General features: G+C 37.9%; 1 protein-coding gene and 1 pseudogene across 1 annotated transcript in view; both read right to left on the bottom strand.

The window, feature by feature from the left end:
- The window catches only part of SLC25A12 (solute carrier family 25 member 12), a 121,901-nt gene that overhangs the window by 82,265 nt on the left and 12,410 nt on the right, over positions 1-27,226 (bottom strand). Inside the window, exon 3 of the mRNA XM_037849346.1 lies at positions 21,429-21,571. Coding sequence (XP_037705274.1) covers positions 21,429-21,571 — 143 coding nt within the window. The remainder of the gene's footprint in view (positions 1-21,428; positions 21,572-27,226) is intronic.
- LOC119544161 lies at positions 2,884-4,685 on the bottom strand (annotated as a pseudogene).

A 27,226-nucleotide genomic window follows, 5' to 3' on the forward strand; every position in this document is an offset into this window, starting at 1 on the left:
ATGGGAAGTTAATGCATATTGGGTATAGGGTTTCTGTTTGGGGAGATGAGAAAGTTTTAGTAATGAAACATGGTGCAATATTGTAGATATGAGAAATCCCACTAAATGGTATGCTTGAAATTAATTGAAATGGGAAAGTTTATGCTGTATATATGTTCCCACAATTTAAAAAAAGAATGAGCAGCTAAAGAGACAATGGCAATTAAATGCAATATGTGATTCTGGACAGGATCTATCAAAGAGAAAAGGCTCAAAAAGGATATTGCTTGAACATATGAATAAATTGGAACATAAATTGTCAGCTTTATATCAATGTTAAGTTTCTTGAACTTTGTAACTGCAATTAGGTAGTTATATTACTGAAGGTCCTTGTTCTTAGGAAACGTACATGGAAGTATTAAAAGTTGAAGAAGCATGATATAAACAACCTAGAGTCATTTTTGTAATTCTCTTGTAAGTTTTAAAGTGTTTCAAAATTAAAAGTTCATAATTTAAAAAGAAACTACAAAAAATCGATGATACAAAACACATCTGAAAGTATGAGAATATATAACATAAACAGAGTTGTGGTATCAGAGAGGAGTTAGAGAAGACTTTCACTCTAAACAATACATATTTCTGAAATGTTTGAAATTTTTGTAATGAATTATTAGCATTGTTTCTTATGATTATAAGAATCATTTTTTTAAATGCAATTCTATTGCAATATATTCACATACCATACAACCCATTCGAAGTATACAATCACTGGCTCATAGTATCATCACATAGTTGTGCATACATCCTCTGAGAGATGTCTTTTTTGTGTGTGTCAACTTTTTATTATTGAAGTATTCAAATATATCGTAGGAACTCTTGTATATCCATCACCTGCTTTAACAATTATCAACTCAGGACCGATTTTATTTCATCTATTACTTCCCACTCACCCTCCCTCTTTACCCACAAGATTATTTTTAAGCAAATCCCAGGCATCAAATCATTTAACTGGTAACAACTTCAGTATGAAAAGGACTCCTTTAAAAAAAGCCATTTCTGTAAACCCACAACTTCTGTAATAAAACAAAACAAAACCAAAGTGCAATTATCACACCTGGAAAACACACAATTCTAAAATATAATCAAATACACATTGTTCAAATTTCTCTGCCACATGCTTTTAAATATTAAATAATTTATTCAGACAGGGTCTAAACAAGTTCACCATTGTGTTTGGCTGATATATCCTTAAGTCTCTTTAAATCTATAGGTTTCCCTTTCCCTCTTTATTTCTGGCAATTTATTAGATAAAACTGATTCATTGTCCTGCAAATTTTCTCAAACTGGGGTTTGGTGACTGCAACTCCATGGTGTTAAAGTGTTCCTGAGAGATCTAGAGCCCTGACGGGATTCAGGCTCAATATTTTTGGCAAATATAGAATAGGTTGTTATTTCCTTTTGTGTCATATCAGGAGGCATACAATGTTGAGTTGTCCCTCTTTTTATGATGTTAGGATTGATCAGAGGGTTCAAGGTGTTGTCAGCCTGATCATTATAAGATTCCCTATCACTTTTCCACTTATTCCTAGCAGCCTCTGATAATTTCTGCCTTATTAGCAGGGGTTTATAAAAACTAACTTTCCCCCAACCATTTGGTTATCCTGAGATACGTTTGTACAAGAATAGTAGGAATAATGTTTGGGTCTTTCTCTTTCAGAAAGGTGAGAAGGTTCTCTAACATCATCCACAAACGATCAATGAGCTTATTTTCTAGTTACCATAATAAACTGACAAAATTTTTTAAAAACCTTGTTGATGTTTTAATCAATTGCAATTATTATCCTTATTGATAATATCTTTGACCCTTCAAGTTGGCGCCTGAACCATTTTGACATGACCCCAGTAGTTGTTAATAGCTTTCTCCCAAGCTGGGGTGACAAGATGTTCGAGACTCATCTTGCACAGTTCCTCTCCCAGATCTAGAATTAGCCAATTCTCCAAAGGCACATTTTTCTTGTAGTGGGGAATGGTATTTAGAAACCATAATCTGTGTGTAGGGAGTGCTTATTGCATCCAGTTAGGTCACTGTTTCTAGGCCGCCTTTGTGGGCAAAACTGAGAAATTCTTTTTTTTTTTTAAGAGAAAACACATCATGTATTCATATTAATCTTCCAATTCAAATTTAAGATTATTATTTTTATCTTGTATGTCATATTTTAAAGAGAAACTCTAATCTTTTCTTTTAGATTGAAAATCTTGGTTCCGAGAAACATTAACATAATTACATATCTACTTTATCCTACTGTGTGTACATATGTAAAGTGTGTATGTATGTATATACATGCCCACACATATAATATATACAGAATAATAATATTAGTATTATTATCAAAATGGTTACTGAAAAGTTTAAGACATTTGCAATTCTTTTTCATTAGGATATATCACACTGAAGATGTATCGTCAAATGACTGTGTTTTAAAGTTACTTAAAATAATTCCTCCCCGGGTGGTTAAGCAGCCTAAAATTACATACACAGGCTCACTTGTTTCATTTTAATTTTGTTTTGCTTTATGATGATGTAATACATTTGCATGGTTCCAAAGTCTCCCCTATGCAACTTTTTATTATTTTTTGGTTTATCCTTCCAACTCTATTTTAGATATACATATATATGTATTCTCCTTTCCTTAGATAGAATGTAATACACTATATGTACTGTTCCACTCCTTGCATTTTTCCACTTAACAATATATCCTGGAGATCATCCTATAATATAGAGAGAGATATTCCTCATTCTTGCTTATGGCTGTATGGTACTGCAAAACGGGTAGAAGGCATGCAGAATGTGGGCCAGAACACAGAAATACCAGATCTGTCCCAAGAAGCCCCAAGGGTGTAACGTTCTTAACGGGTCTCAGGAAACCTACTGTCAACCCTACCATATCCCAAAATAAGGGTGGGGGGAGGAGGAGGAGACAAAGGCAACAAAAATTCTCTAGGGGCTCAGGATAACCTGGGTACCGGCAAACAGGAGCCGGAAAAGGGGAAGATATGCCCAGGGAAGGAGGTGTGGAAGCTGTAGATGTGGTTGCTTGTGGTGGCGTCGTAGAAGACAACCTCCCCACGCTTGTGATCTGCGCAGACGCGTACTTTCCTCGGATGGACGGGGAGGTCCTCCCGGGTACGGGTCTCGGTGAGCGCCTGGCACTTGGAGCCAGTGATGCACAGCGCCCAGAAGCCGAACATGGGTTCCAGACCAGGAAACCCTGCCAGGGTGAGAGCTCCGAGACCATGCCCACCACGCAGACCCCGCCCCTGGCCCCTCGGATCTCCGCCTCCCAGGCCAGGCGGCCGGAGGAGAGACCCGGCAAGCCCTGCGTGCAGCGGCACCGGTAGACTGCCCAGAATCGCCTGAAGGGCCAGTCTTCCGATCTTGGGAAAGGACGAAGTCCGGATGGGCCGAGGCTGCATCCAGGGTTACGGGGGTCAGAGCCATCTTGAGATCTTCCTTCCGTGCAGCACCAACATTTCCCGCATTCTCAGGGCCAGCTAGGCTTTGGGGAACCTCAACATCAGAGGCCCTGTTTCGGGCCAGAAGTAATGCTGGAGGGGTGGCTTTCCCAGCAAAGGAGGCCCGAAATAGGGAACTGAATGAAGCTGAGGAGCAGGAATTTGGCAATACAGGTTGAGTTTTCTCTCCGCCTGGAGGGGGTGACTCAGGCTCCGAGATATTGTTCTTTTTAGGGTTACTATTCTCTAACAGGTACCAGCTCTTCAGGAAGTTTTCATTCATGCTTTTAAAGAATTTGCTTTTATCTTTCTTCCTATCAGCCAGGAGGTTTTCTTTGAATTTATTCAGGTTCTTTGTGATGGAGTCATGTCTTGATTTTGCTTCACTGAGTTTTTTCTCCAGATCCAAGGGCACAGGGGTTGGGTTGAGAAATTGAAACCCATCACTCCTGCACAAGACAACTCTGATGTCCCAGAGCAGCTTGCTGGGTGGCTTTTGCTGCTTGGCTTTCAGGGAATCCACAAGTTTGTTGAGAGAGTTCAGCTGGGCATTGGTGGAAGCAACACAGAGATACCTCCCGCTGGCTCCCTCCTGTTCCAGCCAGGCCAGCCCCAACAGGAGGAATTTGTTCTCCTCCTTTAGCACCTGTCTCAAGTGCTTGAATTCCATGATGACCTGTTGCCTCTCAAGCTCCACCTGGGACATGAAGACACTGATCTTCCGTTGGCCTTGTGTTGACACTTGTACTATCGCCTTTTCGTTTTGCTGCAAGGCCTCGATCTTCAATTGAATCTGCCCCTGATAGTTCTGGACACCTTCTATCAAACTGGCATTGTGGAGTTTGTGCTCTTTGGATTAGTGGCACACCGCACAGAGAAACGTCCCATCTTGCTCATCAAAGTAATTAAACTTCTCCTGGTGCTTCTGACATCTCAGTTCTTCCATTTCTGGCAGCATCTCTGAGGTACCCATAGCTTGGATTTTCTCCACCAGATTCATCAACAGCCAGTTGGGCCTCAACATGTCCCTCCTCACAGATTTATTGCAGAGGCACATTTGAGTAAATTGTGTAATGGCTCCCCACTCAGAGTGACACATCCGAGGCAGAAATTGTGCCCGCAGTCGAAGGTGCCGGGGTCCTGCAGGATGTCACTTCCTCCTGCAGTTTATTGACAAATTGTGGACTGGCCATGATAGGGCAGGGGGGCTGCTCCAAGCCTGTGGGAAGCTATATCAGGTCCAGAGAAAGGTTTCTCTGAGCAGCAGAGAGATGGGATACAGATGCTGGTTCTTGTTACCTGTCTTCAAGTGGATATTGTGAATGGATATATGCAGCTTATAATATGGGTTAAGTTGTCTTAAACCTTGGACTAATTAAAGCTATGCATATAGTGTAGTTAACTGAGATTATATGGACCAGGGCACCAACGTCCACTCAGGTAGAGTGGAGGCCAGGTGAGGCTGCCAGAAAGGTCACGGATGATAGTTCACTCATGTCTGGGGCATCTCTTGCAGGCAGAGCTCAACTCTGGGAGAGCATTTGGAATGGAAGGAAGGGGATAGTTCTCTCTCAATCATTTTTAAAACAAAAATTTTTAAAAAGTAGCTAGACTGATTTTGAGTAAAAAAAAAAGAAAACCTATAACATCTTCAAGTTTCCAAAACAACAGTCTCAAGAACTGGACATTAAAAATGCTACTACTTCTATAAGAGGGGAATATAAGGGAGGGGTATGGGATTCTTGGCCATGGTTTTGTTGTCTGAACCTTCTATTGTATTTTTTTTTATTTTTAATTTTATTTTTTTTAGTCACCTTTTTTTTTTCTTTCTCTTTCTTTTTTCTCCTCTTCCTCTTTCTTTGTGGAAGAAATGGAAATGTCCTCATATAGATTGTGGTAGTGAATGTATAAGTATGTAAATATACTGGGAACCACTGATTGTTTACTTAGGAGGGAATGTATGGTGTGTGAATAAAACTGTTTAAAAAATAAACAGAGATCTGGAGAAAATGTGGAGAGAGGGATGTACCTATTCCCTGCCGGTGGAGAAGTAGAATGGTGTAGTCCATCTGGAGGGCAGTGTGGTGGTTCCACAGGAAACTAAGTATGGGGTTGCTATATGGTTGTGCAACCCATTATTGGCTATATACTCAGAAGAACTGAGAGCAGGCACGTGAATGGACATTTCCACATTGGCATTTATGGTGGAGTATTCATGATTTGCAATGGATGGAGGTGGCCTAAGGGTACCTCAACAGATGAACAGAATGGTGAACTGTAGCGTATGCATACAAAAGAATACTGAGCGGCTACAAGAAGGAATGAAGTGGTGAGGTATACAGCTAGGTGAATGGACCTTGAGGACAGTCTGTTGAGTAAAACAAACCAGAAATGAAAAGACAAACATTAAAATGCCTCACTAATATGTACTAACTATACCGTGCAAACTCTGAGAACTGAATCTGAGAACACAGGTTATCAGGGGAAGGCTTATGGTAAAGATTCCTAGACTGTAAGCTCTTACAACAGTCACATCTACTCCTGAGTTGTAATGGTTATTTCTAAATTCTGAGATGCTGAGCTCTTTGTGTATAACCCGATCCGTCTCTGTTACGTTGAGTGTCTGTGTGACAACAGAGACTCAGAGCCAGAGTTCAGCAGCTATGAAAGTCAGCATTAACCCATACAACAAATGTTAAAGAAGCTGAAAAAAGATCAAACTTCATTTAGAGATATAAATGAAATGGACTTGGTAAGGACTAAGGTAAATCAGATTAAAGGGTAAAGGATGACACTGATGGTGGTGTTTTTTTGTTTTTGTTTTTAATTTTTATTGAGATTGTTCACATACCATACAATTATCCAAAGACCCAAAGCATACAATCAGTTGCCCCCGGTACCCTCATACAGCTGTGCATCCATCACCACACTAAATATTTTTCAATTTTTAGAAACTTTTCATTACTCCAGACAAGAAATAAAGCAAAAGACAAAAGAAAAGAAAAGAAAAGGAAACTCGAATCCTCCCATATCCCTAACCAACCTCCCTCCATTGTTGACCCATAGTATTGGTATAGTACATTTGTTACTGTTTATGAAAGAACGCTGAAATGCTACTAACTGTAGTATATAGTTTGCAATAAGTATATATTTTTTCCCTATATGCCCCTCTTTTATTAACTTCTAGTTGTGTTGTCATACATTTGTTCTGGTTTATGGAAGAGATTTTTAATATTTGTACAGTTAATCATGGATGTTGCCCACCATAGGATTCAGTTTTATACATTCCCATCTTTTGACCTCCAACTTTCCTTCTGGTGACATGTATGACTGTGAGCTTCCCCTTTCCACCTCATTCACGCGCCATTCAGCTGTTAGTTATTCTCACATCTTGCTACTGACACCTCTGTTCATTTCAAAACATTTAAGTTCATCCTAGTTGAACATTCTGCTCATACTAAGTAACTGCTCCCCATTCTTTAGCCTTGTCCTATATCTTGGTACCTTATATTTCATGTCTATGAGTTTACATATTATAATTACTTCCTATCAGACCCTGCAATATTTGTCCTTATGTGTCTGGCTTAGTTCACACAGTATACTGCCCTCAAGTTTTCATCATCAACTCATTTTTTTTTTAAGATGGTTTTGTTCACATGCCATACATTCCATCCTAAGTAAATAATCAATGGTTCCCTGTATAATCACTTATTTGTGTGTTCACCACCTTCATCACTATCTATATAAGGGCATCTATATTTCTTTCACAAGGCAGGAGGGAGAGTCAAAGAAAGTAGAGAGGCAAAAGAAAAAGAAAAAAGAAAGAGGAAAAAAAATGACAGCTAGGAAGCAGCAAAAGGAAAGATAACCTTAAATCAAAGTAGAATATAGAGTCAGACAACACCACCAATGTCAAGTGTCTCACACCCCTCCCCTATTCCCCACCTCTTATCTGCATTTACCTTGATGTATCATTTTTGTTACATTAAAGGAAGCATAATACAATGATTCTGTTAGTTACAGTCTCTAGTTTACATTGATTGCATCCCTCCCCCAATGCCTCCCCATTTTTAACACCTTGCAAGGTTGACATTTGCTTGTTCTCCCTCATGAAAGAACATATTTGTACATTTTATCCCAATTGTTGAACACTCTAGATTTCACCAAGTTACACAGTCCCAGTCTTTATCTTTCCTCCTTTCTTCTGGTGTCTCACATGCTCCCAACCTTCCTCTCCCAACCGTATTCATAGTTACCTTTGTTCAGTGTACTTACATTGTTGTGCTACCATCTCCCAAAATTGTGTTCCAAACCACTCACTCCTGTCTTCTCCTATCACTCTGTAGTGCTCCCTTTAGTATTTCCTGTTGGGCAGGTGTCTTGTTCACAAAGTCTCTCATTGTCTGTTTGCTGGAAAATATTTTGAGCTCTCCCTCATATTTGAAGGACAGTTTTGCTGGATGTAGGATTCTTGGTTGGTGGTTTTTCTCTTTCAGTATCTTAAATATATCACACCATTTCCTTCTCGCCTCCATGGTTTCTGCTGAAAGATCCATACATAGTCTTATTAAGCTTCCTTTGTATGGATTGCTTTTCTCTCGCTGCTTTCAGGATTGTCTCTTTGTCTTAGACATTTGATAATCTGATTATTAAGCATCTTGGAGTAGGCCTATTCAGATCTATTCTGTTTGGAGTATGCTGGGCTTCTTGGATCTGTAATTTTATGTCTTTCATAAGAGACGGGAAATTTTCATTGATTATTTCCTCTATTATTGCTTCTGCCCCTTTTCCCTTCTCTTCTCCTTCTGGGACACTGATGATAAGTACATTTGTATATTTCATTTCGTCCTTAAGTTCCCGGAGACGTTGCCCATATTTTTTCATTCTTTTCTCCATCTGCTCCTTTGCATGTAGGCTTTCAGGTGTTCTGTTCTCCAGTTCTGAGTGTTTTCTTCTGCCTCTTGAGATCTGCTGTTGTATGTTTCCATTGTGTCTTTCGTCTCTTGTGTTGTGCCTTTCATTTCCATAGATTCTGCTAGTTGTTTTTCTGAACTTTCGATTTCTGCCTTATGTATGCCCAGTGTTTTCTTTATAGCCTTTATCTCTTTTGCCATATCTTCTCTAAACTTTTCAAATTGATTTAGCATTAGTTGTTTAAATTCCTGTATCTCAGTTGAAGTGTAAGTTTGTTCCTTTGACTGGGCCATAACTTTGTTTTTCTTAGGGTGGGTTGTAGTTTTCTGTTGTCTAGGCATCTGACCTCCTAGGGCACCCCAATCAGGTTTTCCCAGACAAGAACAGGCTCAGGTCACAGAAGGAGGAAATAGTATCCAGTTTCCCTGAAGGTTTTTCTTAGAGGATTGACACACCCTGTGCTTTTCTGACGAGCAGGTGCACCTGTCAGCCTGTCACATGCTGGTGTAAGGGGGTGTGGCCCGTGGCTCTCGTCCCCCAGGCTCTGGGGTTTGGTTCCAAATGTAAGACAGGTAGTAGAAGAGCTGGGCCCTTCCCTTTCCTCTTGGGAAGCTATGCCCCATCCAGAGAGGTCATTTGCATATCAATAAGTTCTCTGACTCTGCTGGTCAGAGTGCTGTGATTTTAAAATGGCTTAGGCTTTCTTTACTGCAAAGTGCTGCAGGCTGAAAATGGCTGAGGTTTTCTCCACTGAGCCACCCAGGTTGAGAGAGAGAGAAAACTGACGGTGTTCTAAAACTTCAACTTCTGTGTGAGACCAAAGGAAGAAATGTTTATTTGGTGCAAAATCTGTATTTTCTGTAGCACACTATATAATTTAACTTGTGTGGTCAGTTTATTCAAACACCCTAATTACATGGAACTTTGAATAGGGAGTGATATCTGGTTGATTTTTACAGATTAGTGTGAAGCCCCAATATATTCTAGAGTAATTTGGGCAGAAAATAAAAATGTATTTGCAAAGCCCCCTTGAGAGACTGGGGGAAAATGTGGAAATATTAAACTTCCCCACCTGGGGAACTACTGATATTCTCACAAGTACTGAGGACTACCAATTTAGAAGGCTGAGCCCTCAATCTTGGGGCTTGCCCTTATGAAGTTTATTACTGCAAAGGAGAGACCTAGCCCACATATAACTGTGCCTAAGAGTCACCCCCAGAGAACCTCTTCTGTTGCTCAGATGTGGACTCTCTCTCTCTAACCCTACTCTGCAGGTAAACTCACTGCCTTCCCCCTACATGAGGCATGACTCCCAGGAGCCTAAATCTCCCTGGCAATGTGGGACATGACTCCAGGGGATGAACCTGGACCCAGCATCATGGAATTGAGAAAGCCTTCTTGACCAAAAGGGAGAAAAGAAATGAAACAAAATAAAGTTTCAGTGGCTGAGAGCTCTCAAATAGAGTCAAGAGGTCATTCTTATGCATTATATAGATATCCCTTTGTAATTTTTAGTGTATTAGAATAGCTAGAAGGAAATACTTGAAACTGTTGAGCTGCAATCCAGTAGCATTGATTCTTGAAAATTTTGTAACTACATAGCATACATGGTATGACTGTGTAATTGTGAAAACCTTGTGGCTCACATTCCCTTTATCCAATATATGGACAAATGAGTAGAAAAATGTGGAAAAAAGTAAATGAATAATGGGGGGGGGTGTTTTGGGTGTTCTTTTTTACTTTAATTTTTATTCTTATTTTTACTTTTTTTTTTTTTTGGAGGAATGAAAATGTTCAAAAATTGTGGTGATGAATGATGCACAACTGCATGACTGTATTGTGAACTGACTGTACACTTTGAATGACTGTATGGTATGTGAATAAATCTCAATAAAACTGAATTTTAAAAATGCTATTACTCTGAAATACAGAATGTGTATCTTTAATGTGTATTTCGTGCTCAGTAGTAAAACTTTCCTTATTTATATGAAGAAGTGAAAGATTTTTGCCTTCACTAGCAAAGGTCATAAACTGCTAACTGGCAGACTGAGTGTGGTTCACAGATTTATTTACTTTGGCAGGCAAAGTATTAATTTTTTTATTTGCATTAGTTGCCAACATTAGGAAATCATAAGATTTTACATAAATATCCAGTTTTCTAGTTTCTCTTGATCACTTGTGAGCTTGAGCAATGCCAGGTTTCTGGTCCCAAGTAGCACCAGCTACGTGGAGCTAAGCAGACACTGCCTCTTTCAGAGAGACCAGAGTTCATTAGTTTTCAACAATCCACCCATGTGGATTTGAGACTTGTTGCAACTAAGCAACCTTTGTCTAAAGTCAAGTCTAGGGGCTATGTTAAATATCTACATTTTGTCTATTAGAATATTCAAAAATGAAAAACAGATATTCATGCTAGAAGAACCTTAGAAAGTCCAAAGAAGTCAAGTAGTAGTCTGCTGAAAGACATTCAGCAAGCCAATGGGTTAGTCAAAAACATCCAGCTCCTGCTTTCAATTCATTGTTCTCCCATTACTGTACACCTCCCTGCCTCCCCAAATTTAAATTTATCCCAAGAATGCTATAACATTCTATATAACTAGCAATAACAATTTTATATAACATTCTATATAACATTAACATTCTATATAACATTCTGTAACAATTACAGTTGAAAAATAGAGAGGGTATCTGGTGTCTATAGTAAGTAGACCATTAGTATTAAAAGGAATTGGGAGAGAGGAGAACCTAAGATGGCGCCTAGGTGAGACAGGGCAAAATAACACCTCCGTGAAAAATACTAGATAAAAACCATAAGGTGACCCAGAATACTGGTTTCAGCGATGCACCAGCTGGACAAGGTCTGCTAGAACCACAGGGGGCGTACACTTGGTGAAAACGGGAGACTGCATTCTGAAACAAGTGAGTAAGCCGGCTGAAAGACCCGCAGCCACGCTGCAGTGTGGGGAAGCCAGGGATTGGCATTTGGAGACGGACTGGTTCTTTTAAAAAAAAAAAAAGGGAAAAACCCAGGAGCGGCTGCATTAGCGACAGTGAAAACCGCGCAGTGGAAGCATGGCAGAAGCAGTCTGAGCCAGCCTCTCAGTGTCTGGTATGGAGGATAGCCTGCTGCAGATTCCCTCAAGGCCAGGGGAACAGAGGGGAGAGCCGGGAGGAGAAAGAAACCCCGCTGCTTGCAGCCACTCCCCGGTGGGCTGGAGACACTCCTGCCCAGGGCGGTGCCCACAGCCCAGAGCAACGCCAGTTGTCCCTGAGCTGGGAAGGAGGAACTGTGCGAGGAGAGGGGAGGGGTGGAGACGCCCTGTTCAGCCATCTTTGCATCAGGCTGAGAGCACCCCTGCATGGCCCAGCAACCCGGGGCTTCCCTTGAGGGATGACGCGCACTTGTGACGTAGCATAGCCTTCCCTCAGCAGAGGTCCTAGAAGATCACAGCTGAGAAGGGGGGCCCACTCAGAAAACCCAGGGACGCTACGTCAATGCCAGTGGTTTGTGGGTCAGCGTCAGAGAGGATCGGGGACAGAACTGAAATGAAGGCTTAGACTCTTGCAACAGCCTTGAATCTCCGGGAACACCTGGGAGGTTTGAATATTAAAGCTGCCCTGCCTCCCTAACCACCGGGACACACGCTCCACATTCAGGGCGGACGGCTCCAGCAACACACCCAAATTGAGTTCACCAACTGAACCCCGCAAGAATCACACACCACAAGAACAAAGTTGAGAACTGACTTGAGGGGTATAGGTGACTCGCAGACGCCATCTTCTGGTTAGAGAAAGTGTACACCACCAACTTGTATTTCTGAAAAATTAGATAGCTACTTTTTTTTTTTTTTTTTTTACAACTTGAAAGAACCTTATCAAGCAAAGCAAATGCCAACAGGCCAAAAACAACAGAAAATCTTAATGCATATGATAAAACCAGATGATGTGGAGAACGCAATCCTAAAGACCCAAATCAAAATATCAGAAGAGACACAGTACTTGGCACAATTAATCAAAGAACTACAATCGAGGAATGAAAACATGGCAAAGGATATAAAGGACATGAGGAAGACCAGGGCACAGGATATAAGGGACATAAAGAAGACACTGCAAAAGTAAATAAAAAAATAGAAGATCTTATGGAAATAAAAGAAACTGTTGGCCAAATTAAAAAGACTCTGGATACTCATAATACAAGATTAGAGGAAGCTGAACAATGACTCAGTGTCCTAGAAGTCCACAGAACAGAAAATGAAAGAACAAAAGAAAGAATGGAGAAAAAAATCGAAAAAATCGAAATGGATCTCAGGGATAAGATAGATAAAATAAAACGTCCAAACTTAAGACTCATTGGTGTCCCAGAAGGGGAAGAAAAGGGTAAAGTCTAGAAAGAGTATTCAAAGAAATTGTTGGGAAAAACTTCCCAAACCTTCTACACAATATAAATACACAAAGCATAAATGCCCAGCGAACTCCAAATAGAATAAATCCTAATAAACCCACTCCAAGACATATTCTAATCAGACTGTCAAATACTGAAGAGAAGGAGCAAGTTCTGAAAGCAGCAAGAGAAAAGCAATTCACCACATACAAAGGAAACAACATAAGACTAAATTGTGACTACTCAGCGGCCACCATGGAGGCAACAAGGCAGTGGCATGACATATTTAAAATACTGAGAGAGAAAAATTTCCAGCCAAGAATACTTTATCCAGCAAAACTCTCCTTCAGATTTGAGGGAGGGCTTAAGTTTTTCACAGACACACAAATGCTGAGAGATTTTGCTAATAAAAGACCTGCCCTACTTCAGATACGAGAAACAAAGAAAGGAGAAAGAGATATAGAGAATTTTAACAGACATATATAGAACCTTACATCCCAAATTACCAAGACACTCATTTTTCTCTAGTCATCATGGATCTTTCTCTAGAATGGACTATGCTGGGACATAAAATAAGCCTCAATAAATTGAAAAAAAAAAAAACTGGATATACTCAAAGCACATTCTCTGACCACAATGGAATACAAATAGAAGTCAATAATTTGGAATTGTAACTCCACTATTTACTTCCTACATGATATAAAATACACAAACTCTAATGACAAATCAGTGGTTTTGAACTCAATGTAAAATATGTAAGTTTTGACAAGAACTATATAAAGGCGGGGGAATGAAGGAGTATAGGAACATAGTTTATGTGGTCCATTGAAGTTAAGTTGGTATCAAAGAAAAACAAGATTGTTATGGATTTAAGAGTTTAATTTTAAGCCCCACAGTAAACACAAAGAAATTATCAGAGAATATGACCATAGAGATGAAAAATAGAGTAAGAGTTAAGAGAAATGGGGGAAGGGGCAATGGGGAGTTAAGAAATGAGTGTAGGGTTGCTGTTTGAGGTGAAGGGAAATTTCTAGTAATGGATGGGGGGAAAGAGATAGCATTACAACATTCTAAATGTGATTGATCCCACTAATGGAAGGCTAGAGAGGGGGCAGAATGGGAAGATTTAGGCTGTATATATGTTTCCACAATTGAGGGGAAAAAAAAAAGGGGGGACACTCTAAATAGATGACAATTGAATGCCAAGGATAACCCTGGATGGGATCTGAGGATGGAGGACAGGAGGCTCAAAGGGACCCAGTTGAGACACAGGGGGAAAAAAAAAGGAAACATAGAATGTATGCTTTGTGTCAATGTTTAATCTCTAGTACTTCTTAGCTGCATTTAATGGGATTGCATAAAAGAATGTTCTTGTTCATGGGAATCGTATATGTGAATTATAGTGTTTGTTCAAGGATGGGTGCAGCTAGCTCTCATACGTTCAGAAGACAGGGTATGCTGGAGTTCTGTGTATGGGGTTTGTATTGTTTTTGCAACTGTTCCTATAACTTTGAATTTATTTCAAAGTAAAATAAAGTTAAAAAAAAAAAAGGAATTGGGAGAAATAAGCAGCCTTCATGTAAGAGTTATCTTTATTACATAGAGTGACATTTAGAGAAAGAGAGGTAAACTAAGAAAACACACAAAAGCATCAGAAGCTTAAAAATAAGTCACCTCAGGTTACCCAGATATGTACATTTGTGAAAACTCAGCAAATGTACCTTTAAGATTTATGGTGTTCATTATGTGTAAATTTTACATCTAAAGAAAAAACTGAAAACAAACACTGAACACTTGTTAATAAACGTTGCATGCTGAAATATTTAAGAAGTATACCATTGTCTACACTTTACTTTGAAATGCATCAAAAACTAAAATGAAATGATGGAAGGATGGAGGGATAGATGGATAGATATGTGAAAAAGCAAGTATAGTAAGGTGTTAATGGTAGAATCTATATGGTGGGTATATGGCTGTTCGCTGTAAAATTCTTTCAACTTTTCTGTATTTTTAGGATTTTTCATAATAAAATGTTGGGGGACAGGGAATAGGCAACTTTACAATCTCTCTGATACACTCCTTATCTATTTTTAACCACAGGCATTTTATTATATATGTGTGTGTCTGTGTGTATACATATACACACAGACACACACACATATTATAATGTAACAGAATTTCTCAGAAAGCAAATAAATAGTCTGCTTAAATACTAACATAATTCAAACATGTTCCAGAACCATTTTTAAAGCTCTTTTTTTTCCCCTTATCCTGGCATGGATTCCCCTATCACTAGAAAAGCCTAATCAAGTCTTTAGTATAACAATTGCAAACCACAAGCAACAATGGATTGAAGAAGCCATTTCTTACTTCACTACAATAATAATCAGCTTTAAAAAAAAAAAAAATGGGGATGAAGAAGGATTTTAACTTTTTATCACATATTATGCTGCAGTTTGACTTCCTACAAAGAACATGTGTTCACTTTATAAAGTTTGAAAATAATATATTTTATACATTTGATTAATTTTTTCTATGCAGTCACTTTTTAATTTACTGATAGGAACTAATCCAATTCCAAAAATAATGCTAATTTTGCATAAAAAATTTCTGCATAAAACTTTTTTCTATATGCATGTGGAATATTAAAGGAACATACTTGTGAAAAATAAAAGAGGAAAACTACAGTTTTCCACTATATAGAAGGGGAATAGAATCTCCAGATGAAATTCTGACTAGAGCTAAATATAGAAACTACGGTTCTAGAAGTTATAGTTTCAAAGTAACTGTCTAAATATTTTAGATTCAGATCACACAATAATAGTCCATGAGATCTGTATCTAATGAATAAAATGATTTTGCTTTTCATTATATAACCAGAACTTTAAAGCTTAAGACACAATCCTATAAATACTTAGCTAATGACATACTTTTAGACAACCTATCATGCTATTTATAACATACACTCCTGTTTTTACCTGGCCTTCCACATACCTGTATCAAAACACTCCTGCTTATTCCACTGTCTATTGGAGAGAAGAGGGTAGGAAAGAGAAGAGAAGGCAGTTTATATGCTTGGAAAAATGGGAGGGAGAAAACAGAAGGCCATATTATTGACCATTCCTACATCAGCTTTTCCTACACACTTAACCAAATCACTTAAACTTGTCTCTGCTACTTCTACTAATTCAGATGCAGTCTTGCGTTATTATAAGCAATATTATATGGTGCTATTTCCAGTTACATAACTATAGGACTCATCATCAAAAAACTACAATAGAGACAGACAAAGATGGCGGCATAGAGAGAAGTGGAAGTTAGCTAGTCCCCCCTGAGCAACTAATAAACAACCAGGAACAACTAGTAAATGATCTGGGACAACTGCTGGGGGACAACCATGACTGTCCACACATTATGTACCAACCTGGATTGGGAAGAATGCCTGAGTTCGCAGTGTGGAATCTGTGAGTAGAAACTGTGGACACAAGCTGGGAGCCCCCTCCCGCCACGGCAATACAAACTGCAACGCCTCACTGAGATAGAGAGCAGCACTCTCTGAACAAGCGAATATAACTCAGGCCAGCTCCAACTGGAGTTTTACTTGGCAAACATGTACTGCTCAATGCAAGCTGCAAATCCCCAACAAGGAGACAGGGGCTTTTAGTGATGACTGACCTTGAAGAGCAAGGGGACTTCTCTGTCTTGGGAGGGGGAGCCCAGAGGACTGGGTGCTATCTCTAGCCAATGGGTGAAACTTGGGGCCGTGGACTGACCTTGAAAGGGGGCTTTCTTGTCCCTTTTTTCTCTCTCAACCTGAGCGGCTCAGTGAAGAAAGCCTCAGTAATTTTCAGCTCATAGCACTCTGACCCAGACAAGGGTGGAGATAGCACAGTCAGAGATACAAAGATCCTATTTAAATGCAGATGAAAATTCCCTAGGGGGTTTATCTTCCCTAAGAGGAAAGAGGTGGTGGCCAGGTCTACTACCTGCCTTCTATTCAGAACCAGAAGCAAGGGCCTGGAGGGAAACAATCAAACCAGAAACAACTTAAGCTGAGAATTAAAGGGGCCACACCTCCTTAAAACAGTCGGGAGTGACAGGCTGACAGGCACCACCTGCTGGGCAGATTAGGAAAAGCCCAGCGCCTTGAGGCCTCACAGAGTTTATCAATATTCTAAGACACAATCTTGGGGAAAGCTGGTACTGAATATTTCCTCCTTTTGGGACCTGAGCCAGTTATGGTCTGGGAAAATCTGATTGGGGTAATCAAGGAAACCAGTTGCCTAGACAACAGAAAACTACAACCTGCACTAAGAAAAACGAAGGCATGGCCCAGTCAAAGGAAGAAACTTATGCTTCAACTGAGATACATAAGGTAGAAATCGAAAGTTTGAAAAAACAACTGGCAGAATCTATGGAAATGAAAGGCACAACACAAGACATGAAAGACACAATGGAAACGTACAACAGCAGATCTCAAGAGGCAGAAGAAAACACTCAGGAACTGGAGAACAAGGCACCTGAAAGCCTACACACAAAAGAACAGATAGAGAATAGAATGGAGAAATATGAGCAACGTCTCCGGGAACTTAAGAACAAAACAAAATGCAGGAACGTACGTGTCATTGGTGTCCCAGAAGGCGAAGAGAAAGGAAAAGGGGCAGAAGCAATAATAAAGAAAATAATCAATGAAAATTTCCCATCTCTTATGAAAATTACATATCCAAGAAGCACAGCATACCCCAAACATAATAGATCTGAATAGGCCTACGCCAAGACACTTAAGAATCAGATTATCAAATGTCAAAGATAAAGAGAAAATCCTGAAAGCAGCAAGAGAAAAGCAATCTATCACATACAAAGGAAGCTTGATAAGACTATGTGTGGATTTCTCAATAGGAACCATGGAGGCAAGAAGGAAGTAGGGTGATATATTTAAGATACTGAAAGAGAAAAACCACCAACCAAAAATCCTATATCTGGCAAAACTGTCCTTCAAATATGAGGGAGAATTTAAAATATTTTCTGACAAACAGACCCTGAAAGGGGGCTTTCTACAGGAAACACTAAAGGAAGCACTGTAGACAGAAAGGAAAAGACAAGAGTGAGAGGTTTAGAAAACAACTTTGCGAGATAGTAGCACAGCAATGCAGGTACACTAAACAAAGATGACTGTGAGCATGGTTGAAAGAGGAAGGTTAATACCATGTGGGACAACAGAAAGAGGAAAGATAAAGACTGGGACTGTACAACTCAGTGAAACCTAGGATGCGCGATTGTAATAAAAGGTACAAATATGTTTTTACATGAGGTAGAACAAATGAATGTCAACATTGCAAGGTGTTAAAAATAGAGTAGGATTGGGAGTAAAATACAATCAATGCAAACTAGAGACTATAATTAACAGAAACACTGTATTAGGCTTCCTTTAATGTAACAAAGGCAATATACCATACAATCACCCAAAGTGTACAATCAATTGTTCACAGTACCATCATATAGTTGTGCATTCATCACCCCAATCTATTTTTTGAACATTTTCCTTTACCAGAAAAAGTGAAAATAAGAACAAAAAATAAAAGGAAAAAAGAGCACCCCAAATCACTGCCCTCCTCAGCCCTATTTTTCATTTAGTTTTTGTCCCCATTCTTCTACTCATCCATCCATCATCTGGACAAAGGGAGCATGATCCACGGGCTTTCACAATCACACTGTCATCCCTTGTAAGCTACATTGTTATGCAATCATCTTCAAGAGTCAAGGCTATTGGTTTGCAGTTTGATAATTTCAGGTATTTACTTCTAGCTATTCCAATGCATTAAAACCTAAAAAGGGTTATCTATATAATGCATAAGAACGCCCACCAGAGTAACCTCTTAGCTCCATTTGGAATCTCTCAGCCACATAGACCCTTTTGAAAACCTGATGATTCTAGTCTAGAATTTCTCCCCAGAAAAATACAGATACAAATCCATTCATTTTACATTACATTTCAATAAGTTCAGGAATCTCCAAAGATCATCCACAGACAGGAGGTTAAGAATCCATATGTTTAGAAAAGTCTACCTTTCTCTGCTTTTGGAAATAATGTATATGTTTCATAAATTCATTTATAATTTTCATTACCTTAACCCTGTGAATTACTTCCTACCAAATTCCAATCCAACACATTCCAAAATGGAACTTTAAGAAGTTTTGAAAATTTGAAATTGAACAGATTTACCTTTTTAAAAATGAATCAGGTTTGTATAAATGCTATTCAACATTATTAGCTTCTTCACTAGCCAAAAACCCATTTCTTATCTATTCTACTCTGGCAACTTAAATCCTTGACTTCACATGACCACATAAACATGCCATACTTTAACAATTCAACTCAGCCTGGGAGAATTACATGAGGCTACAAAGAAAATTCACTACTGAGATGTTATTAGAGCATAAAGTTACAAAAGGAAGTACCTTAAAACATGAATATTCTGAAAATCAGGGCTCAGACCAAATTAATAGTAATAAATACTCTGATAGCTTCTAAAAGAACTAAATGTATACATTAACTTTAATTTTGAAGAAGGAATTCTGATTAAGTATAATTAATTTTAATATGCCTTACTGTATAATGGCTACAAAGAGACCCGAGGATTAAATAGTCCACAGTGACTTATCAGCTGATTTGATGTTTTTAAGAGACTAGATACAAAAAGAGTACAAATTCCCCAATATCTGCCATTTACAAAGTATTTCTAAATAGAAAATATTCATTCAACAAGCATTTGTTGAATGCATATAGTAAACTTAATGTAATGTGCTAGGTAGGTTCAGTGGAAAAAATAAAAAAATTGGGATATAGAGTGTACACTTTATTTCAATGTTAAATTTCTTGAATTTTTTAAGTGCACTTAAGGTGCTGACATAAGTGAATATCCTTGTTCATAGGAAATGTACATGGCAGTATTAAGTAGTACTCAAGGAACATGACTACAGTCAACTGTTCAGAAAATGGATTGATAAACAGATAAATGGATAAATAGAATGATATGGCAAATGTGACAAAATGTTGAAAATGGTGGCTCTGTGTATCTGGGGGTGGGGGAGGGTGGGAGTGTGTTGGAGCTCTCCGTGTAGGGTTTGTATTGTTTTTGTAACTGTCCTGTAGGTTTGAAAGTGATTTGAAACAAAAAGTTAACAATGAATGAAAAGAGTACTAACCCTGGACTCAATGAACTTAGATACAAACATTTCTATTTCTTTGTAACAGTCCCCTAACTGGATTTCACTGCATGCAAGTCCAATCATTCCTTTTTCTGAAATTTGATCACATTTGTCGTACGGAAATACCTTTTAATGATTCCTTTATTGCCTAGTTTTTCAAAAATTTTCACACAAGCATCTCTACAGGTATAAGAAAAAAAAAACATTGAGCCCTTGAAGACCAGGAGATACAGCAAGGAACTCCCACAGTAAGCCAAAATTTTCTTTAAAATTCATGCAAATTTTGCATTCATACCATAATACAACCATAATTGACTTTAATATAAAAGTAATATTAAAATAATTCAGTAAACTGACACTCTAGTAAGATGTACCTTGTTATTTCTGTGACTTCACACACCCATACACTGCCAGGCTAAAAATATCTCCAAGACTGAGAGTCACAAGCCTACAGGAAAGCAGAGCCTAGCACACGTGGTCCTGAACTCCACTCCAGCCACAACTCCCAAAGTTACAAGCCAACATCAAAGTGCTTGCAATACAACCTCTCCACTGCCACTCTCCCAAAATATACACATGCACATGCCCTTTGATGTTTCACTCCACTGCTGTTCCTTTTCCTGGAGTTCTCTTCCCACTTGTCCAACCACTAGGAAGCTCCTATTCATCTTGCTAGATTTCACTCAAGCATCACTTCTGTGATGCTGTCCTGACCACGCACAGCAGAGCTAACCATGCTTTCCTGTGCTCCCTCAGTACCCTGCATATTCCTCTTACAGGCACCTTATCCCAGAAATATGCCTTTTTACCTTTTGTTTACCCATCCTCTTTTCCCACTAATCTGGGCTTCTTAAAGGCAGAAACCCCACTTTATCAATGTTTGTATTCCTAAGGCCCAACAGTGCCTGGCAAACAGTGGCTGCCAAATAAATGTTTGCCAAATAAATAAGAAGACAGATAAATAAATTACACTCCCTAACCTCTTCCCTGATTTTTCTTCATGATATGTGTAACTTCTTAATATTCTACATAATTTACTTTTTATTTTGCTTATTGTCTTTTTTGTGGTTTATTCACTAATGTAATTCTAGCAACTAGAACAGGACCTTAAACACCATAGGTTCTCAATATTTGTTGAATAAAGGAATGAAAGAAATATATTGAGTTATCTGGAACCCATTCTGCTCCTCAGATATGGCTTTTCCCACATAATTAAAAAAAGAAAGAAAGAAAGAAAGAAATGCCAATGTATTTACATAAAGGCATTATATATACATATATAAAACAATGTTTTGATAAACTTCTAAGAAAATATATAGCTTATGAATATTAAAATTATACAATGTCACAGGTAAACATATAGTTTTTCTATTTTTTTAAATAAGATATTCCAGAAATCATTAGTTTTCAGAAAATGCATAAAAGTTCTTACCCATCCTTGGTTTGATCAGCTACTCCTGCCAAGAGCTGCACAATCTTTGGATTGCTGTTTGGATCATTATACAGTCCAAGATAGCGCTGGACAAAGTCTTCCGGGGTCATGTAATGTTCTCCATCAACCTCAGTACTGGCATACTAAAAAATAAACAAATAATGAATTTGCAAAACTTATTATTCAATAATAAATTATTCAATATTGTTTGGTAGCCAACAAATTGTTTGGTAGCCAACAAATGTTTTGTGAAAAGATAAATTAAAGGCCAGTATCAAAATCAAAATAAGGATAATAAAATACAGAAATTTTCTCTGGAAAGTGAAAAAATAAACACTCAGATACTGATTTTAGAGCATTAGTAAAATACCGATACATACTACAGTACGGATGAACCCTGAAAACATGCTAAATCAAAGCAGCCAGACACAAAAGGCCATATATTGTATGATTCCATTTACTTGAAATGTCCAAAACAGACAAATCTATAGAGACAGAAAGTAGATTAGTGGCTGCCAGGATGCCAGGAGCTTGGGGCTGGGGGGTGGGGAAGGAATGAAGAGCTTAATTAATCTGGGTTTCTCTTTGGGATGATGAAATGTTCTGAAATTAGATGGTAGTGATGGTGGCACAACATTGTAAATACACTAAAAAACACTGAATTGTAAACTTTAAAATGGTGATTTTATGTTATGTGAAATTTATCTCAATTTAAAAAAAAAAAAAAATTGGTAAGATAAGGGAAAGAAGAAAGACTAAGAAAGAGAAAAGAGCAGCCAAGATGGCCAGGACCTGAAAACAAGAAGCTAACATCTCTAGACTCCCAGAGGACTTCTGGACTAGAAGAGAAGGGGAAAAACAACACACACAACCTGCCAAACCTTAGCAGTGAAATGAATGAGAAATGCTTAACAAACAAGACCTTCCATCATAAATATTTGTTCCAAGTTCCTCCAGTAGCTGAAACCAAGAAACAAATTAAGATAATCTACCTTTATGTCAGTAATTTAAAAAATGAAATAATAATACTTGCCTGTTAGAGAAATTCCTCTTATTTTAAGGGTTTTATGTATTATGGCCTGGCCAAACACAAACAACCAAAGCCCTCCTCTTAGGATTGCAGCTAATTGATTTAATTGCTTCAATCAATAATCAAGGCAGTAGTACCAGAAACTTTCCCAAAACTAAAGAATACAAAGGCCCACTAAGTACCAATACATAAATCTTAAAAAATAAACAAGCAAACAAACAAAAACCCACACCATGATCCATCACCATAAAATTTCAGGACATCAGATTAAAGAGAAAAATCCTGAAAGAGGTCAAAAAAACAACAGGTCACACAGGAAAGAGCCAAGGGCACCCAGCTCCTCAGCAGGAACACTGGAAACTTGAAGACAGTGGGGGCAAGGCCTTGAAAATTCTGAGACATGATTTCCACCTAGACTTCTAAAATGAGCCAAACTTTCAATCAAGAGTAAGGTTAGGTTAAAGGCACTTATAGGTATGTATGTCCTCAAAAGCTTTTTTCCTTTCATGTGCCCTTTCCCTGGTAGGAAAATTTGTTCCATGAAAAAGAGAGGGTGAACCAAGAAAGAAGAAGAGGTGCGATCCAGGAAACAGGTGATCCCAACTCAGGGAAATCCCAGGACAACCATGCAGCAGCCTCCAGAGCAGCAAGTCTCACTGGGGCAGAATGTCAGCTTACCCAAAGCACTTGGCTACCGTGGAAAATCAACCGGGGGAAGTCTCAGCTCAAATGTCACCATATCTCTTTATTTAGTATTATGACCCATGTCTGTCTCTGTATTCCCAATGCCCCATACTCTGCACGGCTATTTCTTTTTTCCTTAGCACTTATTACCTTCTAACACACTGTATATTTTAGTTATTTATTATATTTTATTGACTATCTCCCAACCAGAAAGTAAGTCACACAAGAGAAAGAATCTTAGTCTGGATTGTTCATTGATGTATATCAAATACCAAGAGCAACACCTGGCACATAGTAGGCTAGTGGCATATGCCACTATTTCATAGTGGACAGAGTTAATATTAATGAATTAGTAACTAAGCAAATGAAAAATTAACTAATCATTAACTATCAAAAAGTAGATGTACAAATAGAGGAAATATTATAATAATATACTACTTGGCTCAAATAAACAGTATTTATAGTCATAACAGTAATTTTTATTAATTTAATAAAAATTATAACTATACTGATAGGAATGGAGGGACAAAAATAGGGGAGGAAGTAGTATAACGGAGCTAAGACCCCATCTACTGTAGTAGAAAGTCAACAATGTCCAGATATAGCTGTATAGAAATATGGAGGAAAATACCAAAAATAAATAGCTGAAAGAATTGCAACTGATTTCCTCTGAGAAGCTAAACTGGGATGGGAAGGACAGGGCAAAGGACTACTGATTTGCTTATTTTGTTAAGCATTTCAAATATCCTTATGTGTGAATCTGGCCAAAACCAAGCTGTCTGCTGTTTCAACAAGGAGATAATTAAATCAGAAATATTTCCTTTGCCTTATTCTGAGACACAGCAAGTGCTACATCAGCCTACATAAGAAATAGCCCAAGGTGAACTTATTTTTACTAGCTGTTGCTACCAAAAATGCCTAACAAATATTACCCCAAAATAAAGTCATGCTTTCTCCACATGACTATAAAAGCTATTCCTGAAGAAGGCCTGGGTTTAAATCCTGGCTCTACTGCTAACTTGCTGAGTCCTCAGACAAGTCCCCTCTCCTCCCAGGTCTCCTGATAAATCACACATCTATAAAATGGAGACTAAATAGTCTCTGATGTCTCAAACCAAAGGGTATGCAAACAGGATAAAGAAAAAACAGGATTATGCTACTGATACTAATAGCAAGTGGATTTGACTGCCAATTTCTGTTCATAGCTTCTACTCTTATCAATGTATGACATAATCTGACATATTTTACCAAGATCACAAAACTACCAGAGTTAAAAACAGACAAGAGTGGGGAAAGGTACAATGTCAGGAAGAATTCTGCAAATAGAAAAAGGAATCAGTACAAAGAAATCTAGAAGTAGCATTTAAGAACACTGACAAATCCACTGACCAGAATATGCGTGCCAAAGAATGGTATAAGGAATGTACAATGGGAACCAAAAAGGAGTGATTCATTCCACAGACAGGTGGGATCAGGTTGTGGGGAGGAGGAAGTAAAAATGTTTGTGCGGAATGGGCCTGGCAAGTGAAATCCGGTATCAACCGCAAATGCAAGAAAGATTTGAGACTAAAAAAAAAAAAAAAAAAAATCTATGCAGACAAATGCTGTAATAAGAAAATACATTTTTTTTTTCTTTTTCCTTTTTGGGAGGACGTTTTAGCTGAAGAGAGAATGGCAAATAAGAGTGGGTACACAAAGATATGCAATAGAAGGTGATGCTGAAAAGCCAGTTTGAGACCAGATGGTGGAAGACTATTCTGCAGGCCATGGGATATTAAAAATTTTAGGGTGGCAATGTGGAAGATGGGTTGCAAAAGAGGGAAACTGACTGGGGCAAGGTGACCACCCAGGGACTACAGGAAGGATCTAGGTGAGAGAGGTTGAGGGTATGAACCAAGGCAATAGCAGTGAAAAGGAAAAAACAATTGGTACATTCACCAACTGCTAGTGGCTTTTTAATTTTACTATTTTAATAGTATTACACTCATACAATTCAAAATTCAAAAGGTTCAAAAGGATACAAGATGAAAAGTCTCCTTCCCACCTGTGTCCCCTAGTCACTCAATTTCCCACCCCAGAAGCAACCAATTTCTTACATATCTTTCCAGAAATGTTTTACGCATAAACAAGCAACTAAGATTTATATATGTAATATATATGTAAAAAGCATTTATACATGTTAATATATATACCTATATATATATAATCCTTATTCATTTCTCTTTTTTATACAAATGATAGTATACTATTTACACTCTTCTGTACATCTTGCTTTTTTCAAATTCAGTAATTTTGAAAAGCAATTTAGCAATATACACACATAGGCACATACATTGTATATAAAGAACCATTAAAATGCTCACATCCCTTAACAAGGAACCTGGGCCTGACTTCTATAAAAAATCAAAATGAAGGAAAAACTAAATGCAAAATACAAAATTTTAAAATACTAGAGATGGGATTATGGCAATATTACTTCTCTCCCTTCATAATTGTTTGAATGTTGCTTTTTTATAATTAGCAGATGACAATTTTTAAAAAGAGAGATGAAAATATTTCAGCTAGTATTAACAAAATTTGGTAGCTGGTTGTCCATTCATTTTTGCCACAGAGGTGTCTATTACACACATACACAATGAAAGCAAACTACACTCATTGAATCACTAAGATTTCACAACACTCTTGACTTTAAAAGTATTAGGAATAGAGCAGCCTTAATACAAACCACCAAGGACACAGTAACCAACAAAGAAAACGAATGCTTTTCTTGACACCAACTGGAAAAGGCTTTGACAGTATCTGGGGTTATAAATGATGCCAGAAAATCCCTTTCCCTGAGGTATTATGCCAGTGCTTTCTCCAACTCTCCTAGTCTATTTTAACTTGATTTTAACTGAAAGATAGAGTGTAATAGCTCAGGGGAAAAAAAGCTAAGTCTTCTAATCCACAAGGAGTCAGTACTTCTACAGGAGGCAGTTAACTAATTAACTCATTAAATTAGAGACAATTACTTGGCAATGTCAGTGAGCCTGTTGCTTAAAGAGGCAGAACAGAAAAGGGAGTTTAGAAATGAAACTGGAATCTATCCACAGTCAGTCAAGATGCTAAAACATTTAAAGTATTATGCTAACAGAGAAAAGAAGATACCTCAAAAAAAAGTGATATATTTAAGGCAAGAGTATTTTTAAATGCTTTTAAAATATGATAGCTCCACTTATTTTTAAAAACTTAATTACTTTTAATGCTTATTTTAATTGACTTGGAAATAATATTTAAACAGATAAAAAAGTAAACATGGCATAAGGAAACAGATATAAGGCTAGAAATAAAATGTTAAGTAATTGCACTGATAACTCCACAAGTATCTACACTAAAAATGATAAAAAGCAATTCAAAACAAAGTATTAGGTCTCCCTAACACTTATGCTAAACATTTAATATATCAAGTAATTCAGTAGTTTCATAATATCATTTCCAGTTTGTTCCTATCATTGCAAAGGGTGAACTAAAGTAACTTTAAATTAAATTAACCAATATTATATCCATATTCCAAATAACTTTGAGTTAATCATTTGCCGTTTAAAAGATCTCTCAAGGAGTTATAAATCCCTCTTGGGCAAGAAGTCAAGGACACATGAAAGACATTGACAAGAAGCAGCTGACAGTATCTGAATAAAAATAGGTGATCTATTTTCTTGATTAATTTTTTTCAAATGTGACAAATATTTGAACGTAAATGTGCACACAGCCTTGGCATTTCCAGAAATATTTAAATTTTATACTGTGTATAGTTCACATGTGCTTGAAAAAGCTTTGACATTCTGAAGTTTGAGAAATAAAAAAAAAAAAATTCAAGTAGAATCTTAAGAGTGACTAGAAGTGATTAGAATCTTTTTACATTTATTCAAAATGGTTGCCGATAAAAAGACAATTGAGTTTCCTTATGGGCAGAGCTCACATACAGATACCTGTAGTAACTGCATTGAACTCCCTCTAGCTCCAAATGAAAAGATCATGTCACCTAGAAATGTTATGCCTACAAGCCAACAGATCAACATATCAAGGCCTTACTTGACTGAAGTAA

This window comes from Choloepus didactylus, chromosome 9 (genome assembly GCF_015220235.1).
Source record: "Choloepus didactylus isolate mChoDid1 chromosome 9, mChoDid1.pri, whole genome shotgun sequence".
Taxonomy (NCBI): Eukaryota; Metazoa; Chordata; class Mammalia; order Pilosa; family Megalonychidae; genus Choloepus; species Choloepus didactylus.